This window comes from Trachymyrmex septentrionalis, unplaced genomic scaffold (assembly GCF_001594115.1).
Source record: "Trachymyrmex septentrionalis isolate Tsep2-gDNA-1 unplaced genomic scaffold, Tsep1.0 scaffold313, whole genome shotgun sequence".
Lineage (NCBI taxonomy): Eukaryota > Metazoa > Arthropoda > Insecta > Hymenoptera > Formicidae > Trachymyrmex > Trachymyrmex septentrionalis.
Window position 1 is genome coordinate 28,851 of NW_017305478.1, and position 20,479 is coordinate 49,329.

General features: G+C 35.2%; 1 protein-coding gene across 1 annotated transcript in view; it reads left to right on the plus strand.

The window, feature by feature from the left end:
• The window catches only part of LOC108749795 (autophagy-related protein 13-like), a 21,244-nt gene extending 2,036 nt beyond the window's left edge, over window positions 1–19,208 (plus strand). The window contains exons 4-5 of the mRNA XM_018488762.1: window positions 2,551–2,858; window positions 18,505–19,208. Coding sequence (XP_018344264.1) covers window positions 2,551–2,858; window positions 18,505–18,584 — 388 coding nt within the window. The 3' untranslated portion in view covers window positions 18,585–19,208. The remainder of the gene's footprint in view (window positions 1–2,550; window positions 2,859–18,504) is intronic.
• The last annotated feature ends 1,271 nt before the right edge of the window (window positions 19,209–20,479 follow it).

Consider the following 20,479-nt stretch of genomic DNA (forward strand, 5'->3'; position numbering starts at 1 on the left):
GGCATGAGCCAGTACACCCAGTGGAACTGGGTCAGCGTGGTGCGTGGTTGCGCGCCTTCGTCACATGCCGCTCTCGGCAAATACGGTTTGGCGACTGAACCACCTGGACGACAAAGGACCAGAGCTCAGTTGGAGCGTGTAATGAAACTGGGGTGATAGCCGACGGCGATTAGCGATCACGAAGAGGTGTCATTGCCTCAATATTCCGCGCGTCCTTCCTTCTCTTTTAATTCGGCGAAACGATCTCTAAAATTACGCGCGGCAGGTGCATTTGACAACCTTTGAGGATGAGATTTGGAAGGACACCTCTAATAACTGTTCTACATTAATCAATTTAACACTCGGAGCTCTCGTGCTTTATCACATAATTTAGTGGTTCACTTTCAGAAATAATTTCTGTTAATTAAAATTCCTAAAAATACGTATTTTCCAAATACCAAATTAATACCACATTTTTCACAACGCAGATAAAAATAAATACGTTTAATTAGTTAAGTGCGATAACACAACGCTTCAGCAATTAATATAAATTCCATTAATTTATTGAAAAGGTATGAAATACCTTTCAATTTTTAAATTGTACTATTAAATTGTATTTGGTATGCTCGGTTAAATGAAACGTAATGACAAGTGCCCTATATATATGTGCAAGATCGCAAGATACCGTATCTTGACAGTTACCAAATAACTGTCTGATATGTCACAGAGGCAATATTAATTGAAATTTTTTTTTGCACGGGAAAATAACTGTCAAAGTGACTGATTCAACATCAACGTTTACTACTTGATACTGGTCTTTCTCGATACGGTGAAATCTACTACTAGTGTATCAATTTACTTTTCTCTCTTGATCGAATATCTCCTCTTAATTGAATACCCTGTCGCTGTAGGTAGAGACTTTCTATTTATAAGCTTTTCGCGATTCTCCCGACAAGCGTTATTAATAAATGAACTTTGGATACATTATATTAATAATGTCCAGAAATTAACTTTATTGTCGCATAACGAAATGTACACATTCGTATATTTCGAAAGATCCAATTCCTTTTAACGGATGCGACGGAGAGTGCAAATGATGATAATACGAGAATCAACGTGAATCGCCATTGTCCGACCACACGCCGGTTGTTATCACTACTTCGAATTTCATCCAGTCCTCCACAATGTCCCGGCACCTCGGTTATCGTTTTTCCACTTTTCCGTCCTATTCCAGCGGCATTTTCTAAAATTATACTCAGAGAGCACGTGATGGCCTTCGTGTGTGTGACGTAGATAGTGCAACGATTGTTCTTTGTTCAGCTCGATACCGGGGTCTGCTTCTCGTTGGTCGTTGTGAACGTATATCGAATTGCTGGCCCGCTTTTCCGTACATTACCGAGCTTCGATATACGATAGAGAACGAGTTGAACAATTTTACCGCAAATTTATCAGGCATCTTCTTTGATGCTCTATATTACCTTTAGTACGTCAGCAAAACTATACATAGCTCTATCTCACTACTATTTTTATTTTTAACCACTTTTTGTGGAATATTTTCCATATTTAATATCACGAAGACTTATTCGCAGCCTGCATTTTTATGATGCCCCCGTAATATCATATATTTAATCAAAAGTCTTCCATTTCGAATTTCAATTTTGACTTTGAAGCTTCGAAATGTACGTGAAGATATAATAGATTTATTACTTTCATGTATTTACGTTCTTCCTTATTTCATTCCTTCGCTTCTGTTGATCGAAAATGGGGTAACGTTCTTAATTCCAAGTCTCGATTGAAGGTACGCGGTACATAACAATGAATGTTGACTTTTCAGTCACCGCCACCCGTGGTGCGGCGACTTCTCAAGTTTCACGAACAATACAGGTACTACGATGATCGATACTCGTTCGTCGCTCGCCCTTTTTCGAGCCTTTACAATCAGTACTAAAGTCGGAAACGTGTTTCGCTGCTCAAATTACGAACGAAGTGCGAATGAATGTAGATTTTAATTAACGACATCGATAGCTCGGTTTTATTCAGAAAATGAATGTTTTATATATTTATAAAATGAATATGAAATTTCATTGTAAGAATAGTCTAAAAAAAGACGAAACTCTCGATTTCTATTTAAACGGCCTCTTTTTTAAAAGTAGATTTCTTAGAAATGTCTTAAGAATTTGTGAATTTATATTGTCATTTGTTTTCTATTGTTAGACAATGTAATTTGTAAATTTATATTGACATTTGTTTTCTATTATTAGACAATTCAAGAGGGAAAAAGTTTATTTTTGAACGTCTACGTGAAGTACACAAGGGAAACGTTATTTTTTTCATTCAAATGAAACGTCAGGCGCAGCCAGAGTACTCGCACGTTTCATTTCTGAAACGGTTTTGCTAGAGAATAACGATTCGATGAACAATAGCCGCAGTTGTGGAAACAATAGCCTGGTATATTATTCGTGCGGTTTTTGCATGTGTCATTTCAAAGCAAATCGTCACTCACTCGATATTTCCAAGTAAATATTTATTGACAGAGGAGAATCTTTTCTGATTTTCCGATATTTTTTTCAGAAAAATTCATTACGACGACGACGACTACGTGGCGTTGAACGTAGCCGACGAGCTGGAGGAAGAGGAGACTCTGAGCGGACCGGAGAAGGTGAACGAAGCTCAAGGAAGGTATCACCGACCGCGAAGAAAGCGCAAACGTAAACGACGCAAGATCGAACCCGTCTGCCCGGAAGAGGAACTCGTCGATCCCGAGGAACTTCCACCTCGTGCACGATGGACGATCGTCGCGACCGCTTGTCTTCTGCTCGCCATGTCTTTACTCCTGGTTGGTGTCACGCTGCGAATGGCGCCTATAATTGACGACATGGGTGAGTCGATTGCGACAATAAATTCGTCATTCTTATCCATTTTTATCAATATGGATTAATTTTAATTTTGGTTTAAATTATTCGTTATCTTTTTTTATTTCTTAAAACTAGAAAAAGATAAAAAAATAAGTTACCTTTAAATACTGAGGTAAAAAGTAGTGACACTTTATTAAAATCCCTGGAATATCGATTTAAATAAAATTAGAATAAAAACACAGGAGTTTTATAAATTTGTTTTATTAATCAAACCGTTAAATCAGTATTTATGAAAATATTGATAATAAAACAGATATATATTGTTTTGTTTTTTTCGTGTGATCAACGGACTAACCTTAGTACTTAAGAGTTAATTTCAAAATGTTACGTAAATTTTACGTACAGGTAGTGAAGTCATTAAGCGCTAAGTTATGCTTTAGTGGTCATTATAACGTTCATTTTGCCATGCTAAAAACTAGGACAAGTGAAGCAAACTTTAAAAATTTTGTCCATTATACTTATATCAGTTTGAACCATCTCGGATCAGTATTATAACACAGTGTGATAAATGAGTTTTAATTTTTAAGTATTTTTTTTTAAGTGTGTTATTATATACTTTATTATTTTATTTAAGTATGAGAAGACACATACACAATTGACTATATTAAGATTGAATTTTATAATATGTTATTACTTGTTTCTTTTTAAGTTAATAATTAGGTTATTTGTGTTTATAAAAATTTAGATTATAAATATTTTGTTTATAAAATATATGGAAATTAGTTATGTTAATTAAGAATGGTCTAATTCCTTTTATGTAAAATTTACGTATCGACAATAATACTGTATCGTTCAACAGCAACAGCATTCTACATTTAAATCGAAATTAAAATTAATTTATACTGGTAGAAATAGACATTAATCATATGAAAATCGAGCGTTGCGCGTTTATTCCATTCGATAACATCTCACTGTATAATTTATTTCATGCATTTTGTAACCCACTTGCGTTAGCACGATCTTTCTTCATTCTTTCTTTTCTTTTTCTATGAAATTTACGAAAGAGATGTTCAAGAAGATCTTTTAGAAAATGTTCTGTGCTCGATAGATGCGTTTATTCTTCAAAGATTTTATTAGAACGCTATAAAACGTACGATTTATCTCGTACTGCGGACTTTTCACGGGCGGAAAGCCATCCAATGGTTGACGCGATGCGTCCGAAAATAGTAGCTAAATAGTAGTGTGGATTTACGTTTGAGAGCGTGGGAGAAAATCATGCTGGATTACCGGCACTAAAATATGCAAGACAGTCCCAAGGGTAGTAACCTCCGGATGAAGTTGCAAAGCATTAATGATTTAATACATCTTTATCATACAATCCTATTGTACTTGAGAAACGATATTGTCGCTTAAACAGATCCGATTAAGTGCAGTGCCAGATTCTAATAAATCTAAAATTCATTAATTTAATTTTCTTTTTTTTCTTTTTGTCGTCCATTATTCGCAATTTCTTAAAGACTTGTCTTCTTTCTTGTAAATACTGATATTAATTCTTTTTGAAGACTTTTTATCATTATATTAATATTTACAATTTGTATAACGCATATATGCGTATAGAATAATTACGGATTAACGTAAATAAGAGAAAGCATTCTATATTCAAAGCAAATCTTAGTGCTTAATAATATTTATGTGTAAATATTCAAAATACACTTTACAGTGTCTATAAATTGCGCGTTGATTCGGTTCGTTAGACTTGCAACGCAATGATAAATTGAAGCTAAAATTATAATAGCACAAATTAAATTGACCTTGGATTTAATAATAATGTAAATAATTATCTTAAAACTTTGCAAGAATTTATGATTTTATATAATTGCGAAAAATATTAGATACGGATTACTCTTTTAAAGAATTTTGTAATTCCAATCATGCATGTTTAAAAGAATTCAAATACTGTACATAAAAAGATTAATTTTAATTTCGATTCAACTTACACTTTATTCCTTTTTAATTTTTAAAACTAGAAAAAGATGAATTATTTAAACCAAGATTAAAATTAAACTGCATTGCTAGAAACGAACATAAGACTAATGTATGAAATGACTCAAGGCTAGTGATTTGGTCATGGTAATTACTAAGTTACTTCCGATGCGATAACAGTTCGGTCAGCGTCGTTAGTGGTTTCGTGGTTGACACTTGCGTCGTTTCCTTACACTGGAAACCACAAAACAGCGTTTCCTCTTACACTAGGTAGCAAACCATCGTTGGTTCTCTAAATTGGGGCTTTTCCCGTCGAGGAAAAGGAAGTGCATAGAGAATTTCAATTATAACTGGTAGCATTACACGCAGACTGATGATACTCCTGAATGTCGCATTCAGCATAAAAGTACTTCGGCATTAGGCTTATACAAATCGTAAAGCGTGCAGGATACACACAAATGTATAATACACGAATTTTCACTGGCACAAATAAACCGCATGCAGCGTGCGAGGTCGAGGGCGCTTCGTGTTTCTAAATTAAAGGCGCTCGTCTGCGAATCCTCCAGTCAGCCGTCGGATTTCCGCAGCTAAGCCACCTTGAAGCTCACACTCGTTTCACGGTCGAGAAAGCTCGTCGAGAGTAGCTTTCGACAAGTGCGCGTTGTCTTTTGCGCGCGTCAAACGATTGTCTCGCTGATCCGCAGTGTCGTTGATCCTTTTGTGACGATCTCGAGTGTCGCAGGATCGATATTCAGGATGTTATCCCGTGGCAAACACGATTCTGCCGGTGAACCTTCCAATCGTAGTCATGGCTCAATCGAGAGCACCACGCAAGAAATAGAATTAAAGTTTCTACCCAGTTTTCACGTTTCTGGTGGCCGCATTTTTCTCTCGCAAAATTGTTAGACCAGCTCTACGGGAGTTAATTCTCATCTCTCTTCGAGAGGAAACAATTTCCTGGACATCCGTGCTCGAGAACAGTAAAGCAAAAATAAAACTGCGCTTTAGTGGTAATCGCCGGCGGCAAAGCAACGCGATTTTAACGCTTCGAAATTCTAAAGATCGCTTAACTGCCGTTAAATTGCCGACACCAGCAATCATTACGCGAAATAAAAGTTTCCTATTGTAGAAATTAATTATCGTCGATATAAAATAAGGATCTCACTCTGTGATTGTGTAGAAATAGGTTCAGATATGTGTTGAAAAATCCTGTTGTCCTAAATGTTACAATAACATTGTTTATTTGCTGTAAAACTTTTTTTGAATTTAATTTAGATTATTTACCTCGATTCTGCTTAAAAATATATTAAAATTTTTATTTTTTTAAATTTTTACTACCCATGAGCAATATCTGTTTCCGATAGAACGCGTCAAAGTGCGGATGACGCTGTATAAATACACCGCACGCGAAATCAACAAGTCAGAGTCGATACTAGAACTTACACGGTTCAAACGATGTTTCTACATAGAGAGATTTGCGGAAGCGGATGTCATCATGCGCGGTAGATCGGAAAAGTGTTGTGGCATTATTGATCCGAGGAGATGAGCTTATTAATCTTTCGTTTCATGATCATCTCCATTCTCGACGGAAACGTTTGGTAATATTTAACAGCGTAATTAATAAAATCTCAAAGATATAAATAAGATGTAGAATTATTTTAAATCGTTTAATGCGTGAAATTAATTTTCTTCTTTTTTAAGATTCTACAAATTTGTGTGACAATTACTTTGTATATTTCTTCATTAATTTTAACATTTTCTTCTTGCCGCGCCATGAGTATACATTTCTCTTGAGTAAGAGTATGAATTATTATTAAGTAAAGTTTATAAATTTTGCATGAAATGTCATAGATTTGTTAATCTTTGTGAGATCATGTCAACTATGTATATGTAGTAAACAGGAAAATTATTAATTGGCTGTATAAATATCCAGTGATATTTGTATGTCGCATTTATATTGAAATTAAGTTTCACTGTAGATTTTAATTATCCGTACATGTCATTTATATGTGTGTGTATATATATATATATATGTATATGTATAAAATCGATTAATTATTTTTATATATAATCGAGTTAAACGGATTTCAATATTCAGATATATCGGCTGTTGTCTCGGACAGAATTGTTTGCAAAAATGGTACTGTATTGATTCGCATCAGATGCGACGTTCCTTTACGTCTACCTTTGTCGACGTCAATATCTACAATATTTTAATTTAATTGAATATGTATCTTTCTCGTCATACGTATTTATAGCTTTTATATTTCTCATCACAGATTGGAATAATATTCAGTGATTTAATAATATACTATTGCGTGATTGAGTTAAGTGATTAAGTTAAATGGAATTATAAAATTAACGTTTTGCAAAGAAGATACTCTTTGTTTGTTTTAATGAATATTAAGTAATAATTTATATAAATTTTTAGCTTTATATGTCTAAATTTGCATTCACTTTTTCTAAAAGTATCCTATGTATTTTTTAATATACAGGATGAGTCACCTAGTATTAAAACCTGAAATATCTTTGTTATTTTTGATGATACGAGCAAATGTCTAGGAAGAACTTATTTACTTTGAATAGACAAGTATTAGGTATAACAAGTAAAACATTTTTTTAAGATCATTATTTTCGAGATTTAAAGGTTATTAATAATTTTTGGGGATATCATATGTTTGTTATCACTATTGTAATTTTGATAAAAAACACACGCACACAAATTTAACATAATATGTTGGTTTTCAAATGATCCTTTGAGATGAATTTACTGCATCGAAATAATCTTTAATCTTAAAAATAACGGTCTTAAAAAGTATTTATTTATCACAATAATTAGAGTAATTTCCTTCGAGGCGAATAAATTCTTCTTTAGATCTCCTTCTTTCTCGTATCAAAAGTAACGGAAATATTTTAGGTTCTATTATTAGGTCACCCTGTATACAACACATTTTTAGACCATTTTGCAAACACATCACTGTTCATAGCGAGGAAACGCTATTAATTTAATTGAGCTTCAGAGTAAACTCTCGCTTGTCATGACGTTCGCGAATTTCAGGAAACAGTGAAAAATAGTTGTCGAATGTCTATAACAGTTGGTACGTGATCGATAAAATTATCGGGTATTGATCCTAAGTTTGCAAGATGACTTTCTGCGTGCAAATTTCACGGAAGGCGTCTCATTTCGGCACTTTACAGCTTCGCGTTTACATCGTTTCGCGCTCGCAGCGAGAATCAGGTCAGGCCTGAACATAGCGGTTGATTTTCGCCACCGTTCGATTTTGACGTTGTACGTCATTAAAGGGTACGGATATAGAGCGATCGTCATTGCTGACATTTGGTTATACCCACAATTGCTGTAGTTGATTCATTACGATCATTTCCTCGTCAATCGTGCGTTTTACATGCACTGGATCGAGTGATCAATCAATTAGCGGTCTTTAATCACTTCCACCTGCCAATTGTATGCTAAATCTTTTGAGTCAATGCTCAAACAGAAATCCATAATCCGACCGCTTTATATATTTCCTACACTTGATGGAAATTCGCTCGTTAAAATTTCCCAGTTTCAAGTTAACATTTGAGTTCACATTGAGGAATTTGTATATATTAAACGGCAAACAAAATTTTACATTTATTCCTCTTACAAAACCGCGCGTATTAAAGCCTGTACCGGCATTGTAACTCTGAAGCGCTAATACCCCGCATTGCTTTTACATCGTATGCTTCCGCGTAAAATTGTACTACCAAGTACGTGAATTTTTTATTTCGCTGTCACGGAAACGGGAAGCAGAGATAGAGGACGGAAGTGAAACGGCGAGACCAGAGATGGGTAAAATTTGTGAAGAGCCCCACAGCTTATTTCACAATGTCGTAACACGAGTAATACACTGCCGGCCATTATGCTTGCGCACAGTGCGCCTCGGCAATATCGTAAAGCAGTGTGTATCGATCTTGTGCAGTTAGGAGATGACATCTACTGCGCAAATTATACGCGTCCGGTGTATTTGCATAACTCCGAGCGCTGACAATTCGCGACCGTTGCGTCGTCATGCGTGATCAGATGACACCTATGTGCCGCAGAACATCGTAGTGAACTATTGAATACATTCGGCGCATCACGAGGAATTGACGCGTTGTCATCGTTCTTGATATGATGATCATTTATGTTCTCGCGACTGAGTATTTTGGGGATTCCGATAGATGTTCAATGTATTAATACCTATTGTATTAATACCTATTGTCTATTTATTTCGCGCAGCTGTAGATTAGAAAGAAACAGTTACCGATATAATTCGTTGTTTTGAAAACGAAAATCGTTTATTGGATGACAAATTTGATATTATACTAGTCGAATGAAACAATGCAGTATAGAATATAACGCGTTGTCATTATCATCGGTAATATGATCTTTTATTTATATTCTTGCGCGACTGAGTATTTTAAGGATTCTAGCTGACTGAATGGGTTTTGAATGCACGCAATTCTTAATTAATTATAATATATATCTTATTTTTATTTTGTTATATACTTTTACAAAATAAGTTTTCAATATATTGATATATATTATCTATTTATTTTAGATTTAGAGAGGTACGTGGTTATAATTTGGCGATTTAACGGGAATTGTTTATTTTAGATGAGAAATTTGATATTATCATATCGATTATTGGTTTCAAACGCAACGATATAGAATATAATGCGTATGATATTATTATGTTGTTGATATAATGATATTTTATATTTTTTAACTGAATTTTAGGGATTCGAGCCGATTTATGAATATTATGAATGCGCGCAATCCTTAATTAAAATATATATCTCATTTTTATTTATTTTATATTTTTACAAAATAAGTTTTTAACATACTGATATGTATTATCTATTTATTTCGCGAGGCTGTAGATTAGAGAGAAACTATCGCAGTTTAATCCGTTATTAACTTGGAAAAGGGAATCGTTTCTCCGATAAGAAATTTGATATTATATCAGTTTTGAATGCAATGATGTAGTATAAAATATAACATAATGTGGGATAATCCATTTGCGTTTGGAAAGTGAAATTTAATGCAAGTTGAATTTATATATTATTACTTATTATTTTGGAATCGGAACCTTTATATATTCATGTTTATATAGATCTCTCGATCTCTAACTCACGGACCGTACAGGTGCGAACGCATTAGAATTTCTGAAACAAGTTTATATCATTTGCAAATATATATCCTGGCCTCGAACATCAGAAAGCAAATTCGCGAAACCGTTTTGGCAGAGGGAGTTAACTTCTTTCGCGTTTCAGCGGATTAAAAGCGGTGGGCCGTAAATACTCCCGTCGTAATTTGAAAGCTCTCGTGTTCCAGCACTTCTCGGCGCATGGATTCTTTAAATGGCTTGCTCGCAGAAATGTATTTGGCGAGTATGAAAATTTCATTTACAAGAAACTAGCCCGGATCTCACGCTGCAGCAACGCCATTAAAATAATGCGATATCATTATGTATGTGCGTTGCTCGGCGCATCGGTGTCGATAAATAGCATAATTTTCAGTTGTTTTAATGAAATTTCTCACGTCCGTAACACAGACACGTACACACTCATTAAGAGAGCTGCGGTATGTGTACTGACGTCAAAGCAACTTTGCGCCAAAACAGGGTCAATTTCTCCGAGGCCGATCGATTTCTCAATTTTTCCTCTCGTTCATTATTAAAAAGGAAATGGAGAACAAGCAGCGATTCCTTATGCTTTTGGCAGCATGCGCAGCCGGCGTTGGCTGCTGGACTACACGGGTAGTCCATTAACTGAGAGTAAGTTCGGAGCTTCCAGACGCTGCCTAAGCTGCCAGTTTATGATCGATCCATGCGGTAAATTAGAGCGTGACACCTCGACAGCTCATTGTCTCACTGTGTGCAGTGCTTGTATTTAACAGACTGAAGGTAAAGATATATCATCATGATGGATACTCTTCTATATTTCCTCGCCTCGTGATAACTGAAACAAAGAGCAATCTGGAAGATTTACTGCGAGATGCAGTGAAATATACGATTTCTGCTTTCGCTACTTTGGCGCAATTTTGGTAGAAGAACGTGCCGTAATCTTTGTTAGCCTTTATTTCCTTTCTTCAAGTCGCTGAATAATCGTAAAACGGTGGCGGAAAGAATTTTACTGGCGGTAAAACTGCGTGTTTTGTCGTCGATGTCAATTGGGATTTTCAAAGTGAAACGGTAACTCCTGCGGAATTGCATTACGCGCGGTTCTCCGTTAATTTCGACAGCCGAACCGAAGCTCGTTCGAAACTCGTGCTGAAATTAGATTGGATAGTATGTCGTTCTTCATAACAGACCAATAAAGTAAACAGCAATTGGCAGTGTATCACGAATCTTTTACACGGATTTAAGCTAACACGGATTTAAAGCCAAAGGTTTATCTTCTCGTGCAAAGCTTTCGGGATAGGTAAAAAATAAGTGTGACAGTAATGAATGTAATTGTGATAAATCACGCGAAAAGTAGTGCGGATATTTAGTATTGGTTTAAATTTATATTTAAAAAGAGGTGCATAATTAAATTAAATTTATATTAAATTTATTTTTTTAAAAAGAGGCACAATTTTTTTTTACAATTTTTCTGGCACACAGTTCTAATTTGGAAACTCTTTATTGCACTTTATAGAATTTGTTTTCCTGATTTTAACGTATATAAGCATGTAAAATTTGATATAATTTTAGATTTATCCCTTCTACTTCTTGAGAATGAAAATGCTGACGTCCGATGCATGTAGTCGTCATACTATTTCGCATTCTATTTTCTCACACTTCCGCAGCAAACTCGACAACTCGCGCTGTCATTCCCATTCATCTATGCCATAAACTGATGCTCGAGTGAAAGGGCAGTCTCATATTCAACAACGCTATCTCTTCATTTGATTGCAAATCTATCGTTCCATAACAACGTTTACTATCCCAACTCTCATGAAGCTCTTTCTCTTGATCATCAGCGTGTCCATCATTATGTTGTTTCAATAATATTTCCCTTCTCATAAAATTAGGACAATGTTGGGCAGTGTTGAAACAGATGCCTCCTTTGGCAGTGATGTAGTCGTCGGTTTATAATTCAAACTTCAAAGTTTGTGGTCAAAGCTTCAAGTTGCTTTTGATTGCGCCTTTGAGATACATGAAGCTCAGAGTTTCGATATTCAGGTGATCTAATAAAATGAATATTTTGAAAGATAGGATTTTCGTGTATAAATAAACGCGCACGGCGTAAATAAGGCTACGCAGAATAATTTTATATCTCGCATTTTCACTCGCGAAGAAAGACGGTGATTATTTTTTCGCTAGTATCATTGGTATACGCTCTAATAATATTGCCTACGGCATTTTCCTTTGAGATAATTATGAGGGAGAAAAAGAAAAGCGGAAATTAAAATGTCGGAGACATAACAACGATTGGAATAACATAGGTCATGAAATTTGACATTTCCCGTGTCTCATTTAATATCCGTACTTTTGAAAGCCCTTTTTCCTCGTACTATGATTTTTTTACATGGAAATGGTGGATTGCAATATGCGAGCGAGTCCCATTTATTCGGACAGAAATCACTTCTTTCCGAGTATTCTCGCTCCGATTCGTGAGCTCCAAATATTAGTCCTCAGTTATTGCACCAAGGTAGAAAGCCGGCTGAGCTCGGATTATTCTTATGTTTCTCATTTGAAAATTGTAAGAGTTTAAAGAATTGGAAATCTCTCTAAAAGTCTACTACTTTTTTATCATGAATATTATGTTGAAAAGTATAAAAGGTATTATTCCACTTAATTAAAAAATGCTGAAATAAGATGTGTCAATGATTAATAATTAGTAGACACGTTTAGTTCTTTAAAATATAATGGATATTTCTTAATATCAATTTTTATATCAATTTTTTAAATATTATTTTTTACAATATTACATTAAAATTACGGTGAAATTATTACGGTTTCAAGAAATAATTTACAAACTTTATTCATTAATAACGCTAAATTTCACATTAATTAATCATAATACCTATTAAAACTTGATATGATTCTTGGTTGCATTCAGTATAAATATAATCTGGGATTTATCTTCTTTTGAACTGATTCAGCGTTTTTATTGTTAAAATTATTTAGGAAATATTATCCTTTAACATCTAACAGCTAACTTTTTATATTAGCTGTCTTGAAACTAGCTATATAAAATTAAATTAAATTCTTTAGTTTATTTAATTTATTTAAAAAAGTTTAAAAAAAATATTTTTCCTATGTAATATAACAAACTATATATTATTCAAGAGTTCATTCATTAAATTCTTTAATTTATTTAGTTTTAAAACTACATTTTTTTATATACGAAATATACGAAAATAAATGTTTTATTATCCTAGTTTAGCAAAAATTAATTTTTTATTGCAAGATATCCGCTACATTATTTTTCCAACAAGACATTTACATACCGATATTAAATTTAAATTCTTTGAGAGAATCACTCTGTTGTTACAAATTTTTATTGAAACTGTTATTATAATGACGTATCGCTGTACTCTAAATTTCTAGAATATTCTCTATATGCAATCCAAATTACGTAGATCTGACATCGATAGATATGAGAGTATGGTTGGGAAATTAACGGAGCATTGCCGGTAGTAACTCCGCTGCGCAGCAACCGCAGTTCCGGCGACACTGTAAGTGCTTGTATCACCTGTTACGCCTGTCATTCGTTCTTCCGCGCATCTCCGACATCCGGAACATTATTAGGTCCTTCATAGCATTCAGTATTTCGTACGTGCTAACATCTGTAACCGACACAAGAGCATCATCGATTATCGATATCTGGCGCGTTGTGTCAGGAGAGGACGGATCAATGGGAAATTCAGTGCGCGAGATGCTGGAGCCAATCTCAAATGCCGTAGGAGAAAAGTACGCCGGATACGACGAATGAAGTGAAATTGCATTTACGGTCTGAAACGCGATCGCCTGAGTAATTTGTCACATACCGCAAAAAGTCTTTCTGGTCGAAATACCTATAAATCCTTATCCAGCCTTATGGAGCGCAAGACCTTCATCGGATTATGTACTCGATCAAAGTAAATTGGGAAACCTGAGGTCCCGGGGATCGTCGGACGTAACAAACGGAATCCGATACCATTACACCTAGTTTCCGTTTCCGGATACCAATTTGCCAATCCCTCGATCGCGCGGGTATCGGAATGCGGTAAATCGAAGCCGTGACTACCGTTAAGAGCATTTCGACGGGTGGATAACTGTGGTCGGTGGCTTCAGTACGATAGGTTTCGTAGTAGAAGAGAAAAATTGACGGCCCCGCCGTTGAGGCTATCGTTTACGCTCTCATCCATCCTACGAGACCATCCATCCGTCGAGGATCCGTCGAATTCACTTTGCCAAGGGATTTTTTTAAGGGACGAGCGAGAAATCGATCTTCGTCTTCATTCTACACGCCGACGACGAGATTCTCTATATCTAGAATATATAATTTCAACCGCTACCCGTGGGTGCTGAATTCTCTAAATATTTGGCCAAGTATATTTGTCGGCATGAACGTGAAAATATGTGTGCGTGCACGTCGTACGCATGGAATTTGCGTATATTTGTCGACGGATTTTGGGCTGCAAAGAAAGAGACACAGCGAGCGGATCGGTGGTGCCTTGGATCCACATCGCTATAAATACACGTCGCAATAAACTCAAGGGTGACGTCCACTACATGGATCGACGTTTTTAGCTGTCCTTCTTCTTCTTCTTCTTCTTCTTCTTCTTCTTTTTGGAGAACTTTTGTTTTTTCTCTATAATTACTTCTCAATAATGTTCTCAAGATTTCGCAATGTTTACGTCATTACTCGCCGCCATAAACTTGGGATAATTTCATCACGGCGCCCATATTCTCGAAGTGTAAAAATAAGCGTGAAAGAAATAAAATTCACACAGTTGGAAAATTTGGGTTAAACTTAACACATTTCACGTGTTCCAAACGGTTCAAATTTTTATGTCAATTTAACAGATGAATATATTAGGAAATATAACACAAATATTATTTTTAAAAATAAACACAAAAAGGTAATATTAACACAGTTTATAAATAAATTATAGAAACATTTTTTTTCCAGTAAAATCAACATTTGTGATATGTTAAATTAGTATTTTATTCATTTAGTTTAGAATTTATATTTTAAAACATATTATTTTTATGTTATTTAATTTTATTCATTTAATTTTCATTTTTAAATTGTCACCAATTTTGACACCAAGAAATGTTGAACATTAATATAAAATATTTAAATGACATAATCACATCATGTTAAATTAACACTCAAATATGTTTTTCAAATTTTAATACAAAATTTTAACAAAGATTTGAATAAATCGTTTCCAATACAACACGGTTTTTACTATGCAATATTATATATAATTATAGGCACAAGTTTTAACAGATTTCCTCCGGCTTTGTTTCTTTTATTTAAAATGCTTGGTGCACTTGATCGGAGCGATAATAATTTAGAATTGACGCATGATTGTGTTCATTGCGTCAACGTTTGCCTTTCTAATAGGTTTATTATAATAAGATACCTGCACAATGTAACATTACTTGTCAAGAATAATTTAATAATAACTACGTGTCTTCGAGTTCAAAGTCCTTGAGAATCAAGGTCAAGAACATTATTCTCGTTATAATTATATAGTTTAACCATCTCATTATACAAGATTTCAAAGTTATCTCTATTGTTTTCGAACTTTACGTTGTTTTACAACGAATATATGTAACTTTAATATCCGCATCAAATTTCGTAGAGCTCGATATTATAATAAATTAATATAGAGTTATTATAATCGAGAATATTATAATATCGTTGTTAATTTTAACGAAAAAGTGAAGTATCTGAAGTAAAGTTAAAATTATAAAATTATTATAGAACAATTTTTTGATCCTTGATAACTTACCCAGATAGCCAAGTCTGTAATAAACAGATTTTTTTAATGTCTAGCTACATATTATGCCAACAAAATAACAATAGAATTAGATGTACATAATACTGTTAACAGGCTGCTAGAAAAAACGTGTAACGGAATCTGCAAGCGTTAGATAATGCCAGCAGGATCTGTTCAATTTCTACCAACAATTTGTCTTCACATTATATCGACAGGCGATGTTAACAAAACACAAGACTAATGCGGACGCAGTTGATGGCAGATTGCCGTCATTTTCTGCTCAAACCTGCTGACAGTCTGCTAGAAGACTGCAGACATTTTGCTATCTGAGCTAGATTAAACGTTACTAGCTTTGATTAAACGTTGGGAGTAAATTGGGCCAATATTTGTGCTAATAATCGTGATACTAAGGTTTATATTTCATGAATAAGACGGTAGTTCAGACTGAGTAATTAGCTGACGAATATATAGGTAATACGAAGTATTCTGTAAACGTCTTATACATGAGAAGCGCTTATGCGGCATTCTTGCAAGAATATTCGCATACTGCTGACGTTTATGGAAGACGATGTGGCCCCCTCACGCTTGTTGCGGTTTATCGTGGTCACGATTAAACGCGAAAGCGCTTGCAAGAGAGAGTGTTCTATCCTGTGATGGGAAACCCGTGAAAACCGCGGTCGATCTACTTTAATCACCCTTTACGACGCGATATAAATAGCTTTCCAGTTATTTATCACCTACTCTCCATAAAAATCTTTTCCACAGCCAGCAGCGAGGATACGACTAAAGTTTCTGTCTTTGAAATCAATTCGTTTTATTTTAGAGAAATAATTATTTCCAAATTAATAATAGTGCTTTACGATAGCGAGTCTACAGAGGAAAAAGATGGATAACGTGACCCTCGAAGATGCGATATACATCATCGATAATATGACGGGATATGGATCAGTCATTTTATAAGTGTCAGACTTACAATTCCCTCGCGGAAAAATATATCCTTTGGTGTAAGCTCCGGTCAAATAGACGTAAAGCAATCGATGGCGAAGATATAACGATGAAGAACGATATTCTGGACTTCTCGGCGCGTTTTCGAGGTCATTAATTCGCTCGCCATGGACATTAATCGTCGGGACGATCGGAATCGACGGCCGAGTGTCGCGTCGTGCGAAAGGATAATTCTTTATGTGGATGATTTCGCGGCAGCAACTGGCCAGGATTTATCGTCAGGATTCTATAACCGCGCTAAGGATGTTTACGTGTTGTCCGGCGAACCGAATGGTACCCGGACAGGTCATCGTTCCAGTCTACATCCACCCACTCCGGACAATCTGGGCTTCCAGCTGGACGATCGTTCCGGTCTTTATCTTCCCGACTCCGGCGACAGATCGCCTTCTCCTAATCTATACTCTCAAACGAACAGCCCGAGACGCTCCAGATGCAACTTAGACATCGATCAGCGGTCCAGCAGACGTTTCAGCTCGTCGAATCGCTCGAGGACGAACAGCTGTAGCAGACAGCTGCAACCGACTCCTTTAGGTAGGAAATAATTGGAAAGAGAATTTAATGTATAGAAGAAAATGTTTTATTCCTCATAATTAATTAAAGAAAATTATAACTAACCTTGAATCAATATTGCCTTTGTAGAGCTTACAACTCACAGTTGACGTTTTGTCTTTTCTCGACATCAAAATATAATCGGATAAAATACTCGATTTTCTTAACTTTGTGTGACGTCATAGTTCGAATGCATTAAAGACGAATGGAACGTATCGCGTTTTGCTTCGAAGCATCCACAAAAAGGATTATCGCTTCTATCGATCAATTCCTGTGGGCGTACGGAAAACGTTTTAACATTAATATGTGACGACGACGTGAAACTTCAGGGGATGATAGAAGAGCCAGCGTTAGCAAGAAAACCAGGCCACGTAGGGCAAGTACCGCAGCTTCTCGAAAGGAGTCTATTCGCCAGACGAAAGGGGATGTTAAGCAGCTGCAGAAGATGATAGAGGACACTCAGGAACTCGAGCAAGCGCGACGTCATCGACGAATCGCCATGATCGTTTTGGGGACCTTTATCTTCCTTCTGGTGGCTTCGGTGCTAGCGGTGGTGATCACCTTGACGCACAACAGCTTTCTGAATCCTGCATCCGACTCAAAGGAACTGGCTGAGCGTAATTGTAAATTAGAGAAATGAAATCTAAAAGTTTGGATACTAACCCAAAATTATAAAGGCTACTTTCCTTTTAGGAGGCACAGTCGACGCAAGTGCCGTTCTATCTTTGTTATTTATTGAATGTCAAGAAGGATAAAACGACGTTTGTGTCGATTGTGTCTCTTCAAAGGAAAGCAGCTAAAATATCAAGTATTAGAATACCGAGACTTTCGAAATTTAAGTTTAAAATCACTAACTGCGACCCTTCTCCATCATTTTAAGCTAAATGGAATTTCTCCGCGGTTAATTCACTTTGCTCGTAGATTTAACTTCTGTAATACAGTTTCGCCGCAACGCTCGATAAGACTAATTTAAGTTTTGTGCTACTTTTGATTCACGAGCGATTAAGTTTAATCCGAAGTTGAGAAAAATCTGTTTCAACACGGAAGGAAGGTAACATAAATCTGTATGGTCGTCGTTCGCTCGCATTGTGAAAACGTGCAAGGATGAGAGATGCTAGTTTAGTGTCATATGTCTCTAAGAAGATAAGTTTTCCATTTTACTTACTAGTATTCTTATCGTTTCAGTACGGAAGGAGAACGAGGAGCTGCTGAACTCCCTGAACAGAGATATTTCCGTGCCCGAGAACGTTACGGCGCCTCCCTAAGACGAGGCGAATCTTCCGGACGGAAATGCATCGTCTGTCGATCTTGATTCGCTTCAGCCACGTGATACGAAGTTCTCGTCTTGCGAGAAACACGACGACATTTCACAGCAACGAACAACGTCGTTTAGGAATCTACGTCGCCAACGAGTTTTAAGGAGACGTTTGGGCGATTCAGAGGAGAAATTCCGAGACGGTGAGAAAGACCGAGTTTTTGATCGGCAGTAATGCTGATTAGTTATATCGCAGTATTTTAACGTGACGCTCCAGAGATGCGTCCCTTTATACGGCGTACATGTATGTATCGCAGAAACGTTATTGCGATGAACTCGTGAAAGTCTGATCGCGGAATACCATATTGCGCTGTTGATTGTATTATCGCCGCGTTCGGAAACGTCACGTTGGTACATATATCTCGTATCGATACAGACTAGGTGCCCTCAATTTCGAGCTTCACCAATAAAGCTTCATTCCGATTAGAAACGCAAAACCAGAATACGATTTGAAATACTGGTAAATTGGGTCATCAATTAATTATTAAAACTTGGCAGTACTTAATAGTACTTAACAGTAAAATTTGTTTATAATATATTAATGATAGATTATAAAATATTAACTCTTAACACACACACGATCATTTTCCTTTACATGATGAGTCTGGATTTATTTTCATCAAATATTACAAATATTTTTCTACAAATATTACAAAAATTACTATAAAGAAAGTAATACAAAAATTATTAAATAATTCTTGCATTGTTGAAAAATTTATATTAAATTTAACACATTTCATGTGTCTCAAACAGTCTATTTAAACGTGTTAATATAATACAAGATGATTATGTTAGAAAATACAATACAAATATTATTTCAATTGATAAACACAAAAAAATTTAATATTCATACAGTTTGTAAATAAACTGTGAAAGTATATTTTTTCAGTAAAATGGACATTTATGATACGTTAAATTAACACATATTTTATTCATTTATCTTGTTAGAATTTATGTTTTAAAATTTATTTTTATGTTATTTGTTTATTTCCTCGTAAATTACGTTATGTTATTTTAATTCTAAGAAATGTTAATTATCAATTTAACACAAACTATTTAAATAACATTGATTTAAATAACATAATCATATTGTATTAAATCAATACTCAAATATGTTTAAAATTCAACAAAATTTTAACAAGGACTTGGATAAACCGTTTCCAGTGTTGGCATGAATGCAAATAGGAAATGTTATTCATTGTGTATACTTTAACATCTTTAGAAGGTACGAGTATTTGTAAAGTTGTGTATTAAAAAAAGAAAAGAAAAAAGCATTATTTAGCCAAGTACTTTTGATATTTCAAAGAAAAGAAATGCGCAAGACGCAATTAATGATCCATCTTGTGTACTAAGGGTTAATATATATAATATAATTTATTATAATTTATATTATATACCATAATATATAATAATTTATTAATTTAGTCGATTGAGTAAACGCTTCACATTGAATTTGGCAATTTTTAATGTAGTTGCGATAAATCGTCTAGTATACGATTTGTCTAGTATATGATTTGTCATAATAAATACGAAGCAATTAAGAGCTCCTGATTTGCGTGGATGCGAGCAGTAATTCTTCAGGAACGCGATTACGATCTTCGACGAGAGTTCGCGCAGTCTCATTGCGAAATTTATTTCGACGATAGATCGCACACCGAATGTCAACAACGAAAGAACGATTTAGAAGTCACGCGAGAATATAATGCCATGTGGCATTTGGCCGTCGGCGAAGAAATCGGTTGGTACATGAGATCTCTCGTCTATCCATGTACTTGTTTAAGTGCAAAAGGATACGTGATCCGAATCAGATACACGGTAGTATCGATCTGCGAATATTAACATGTG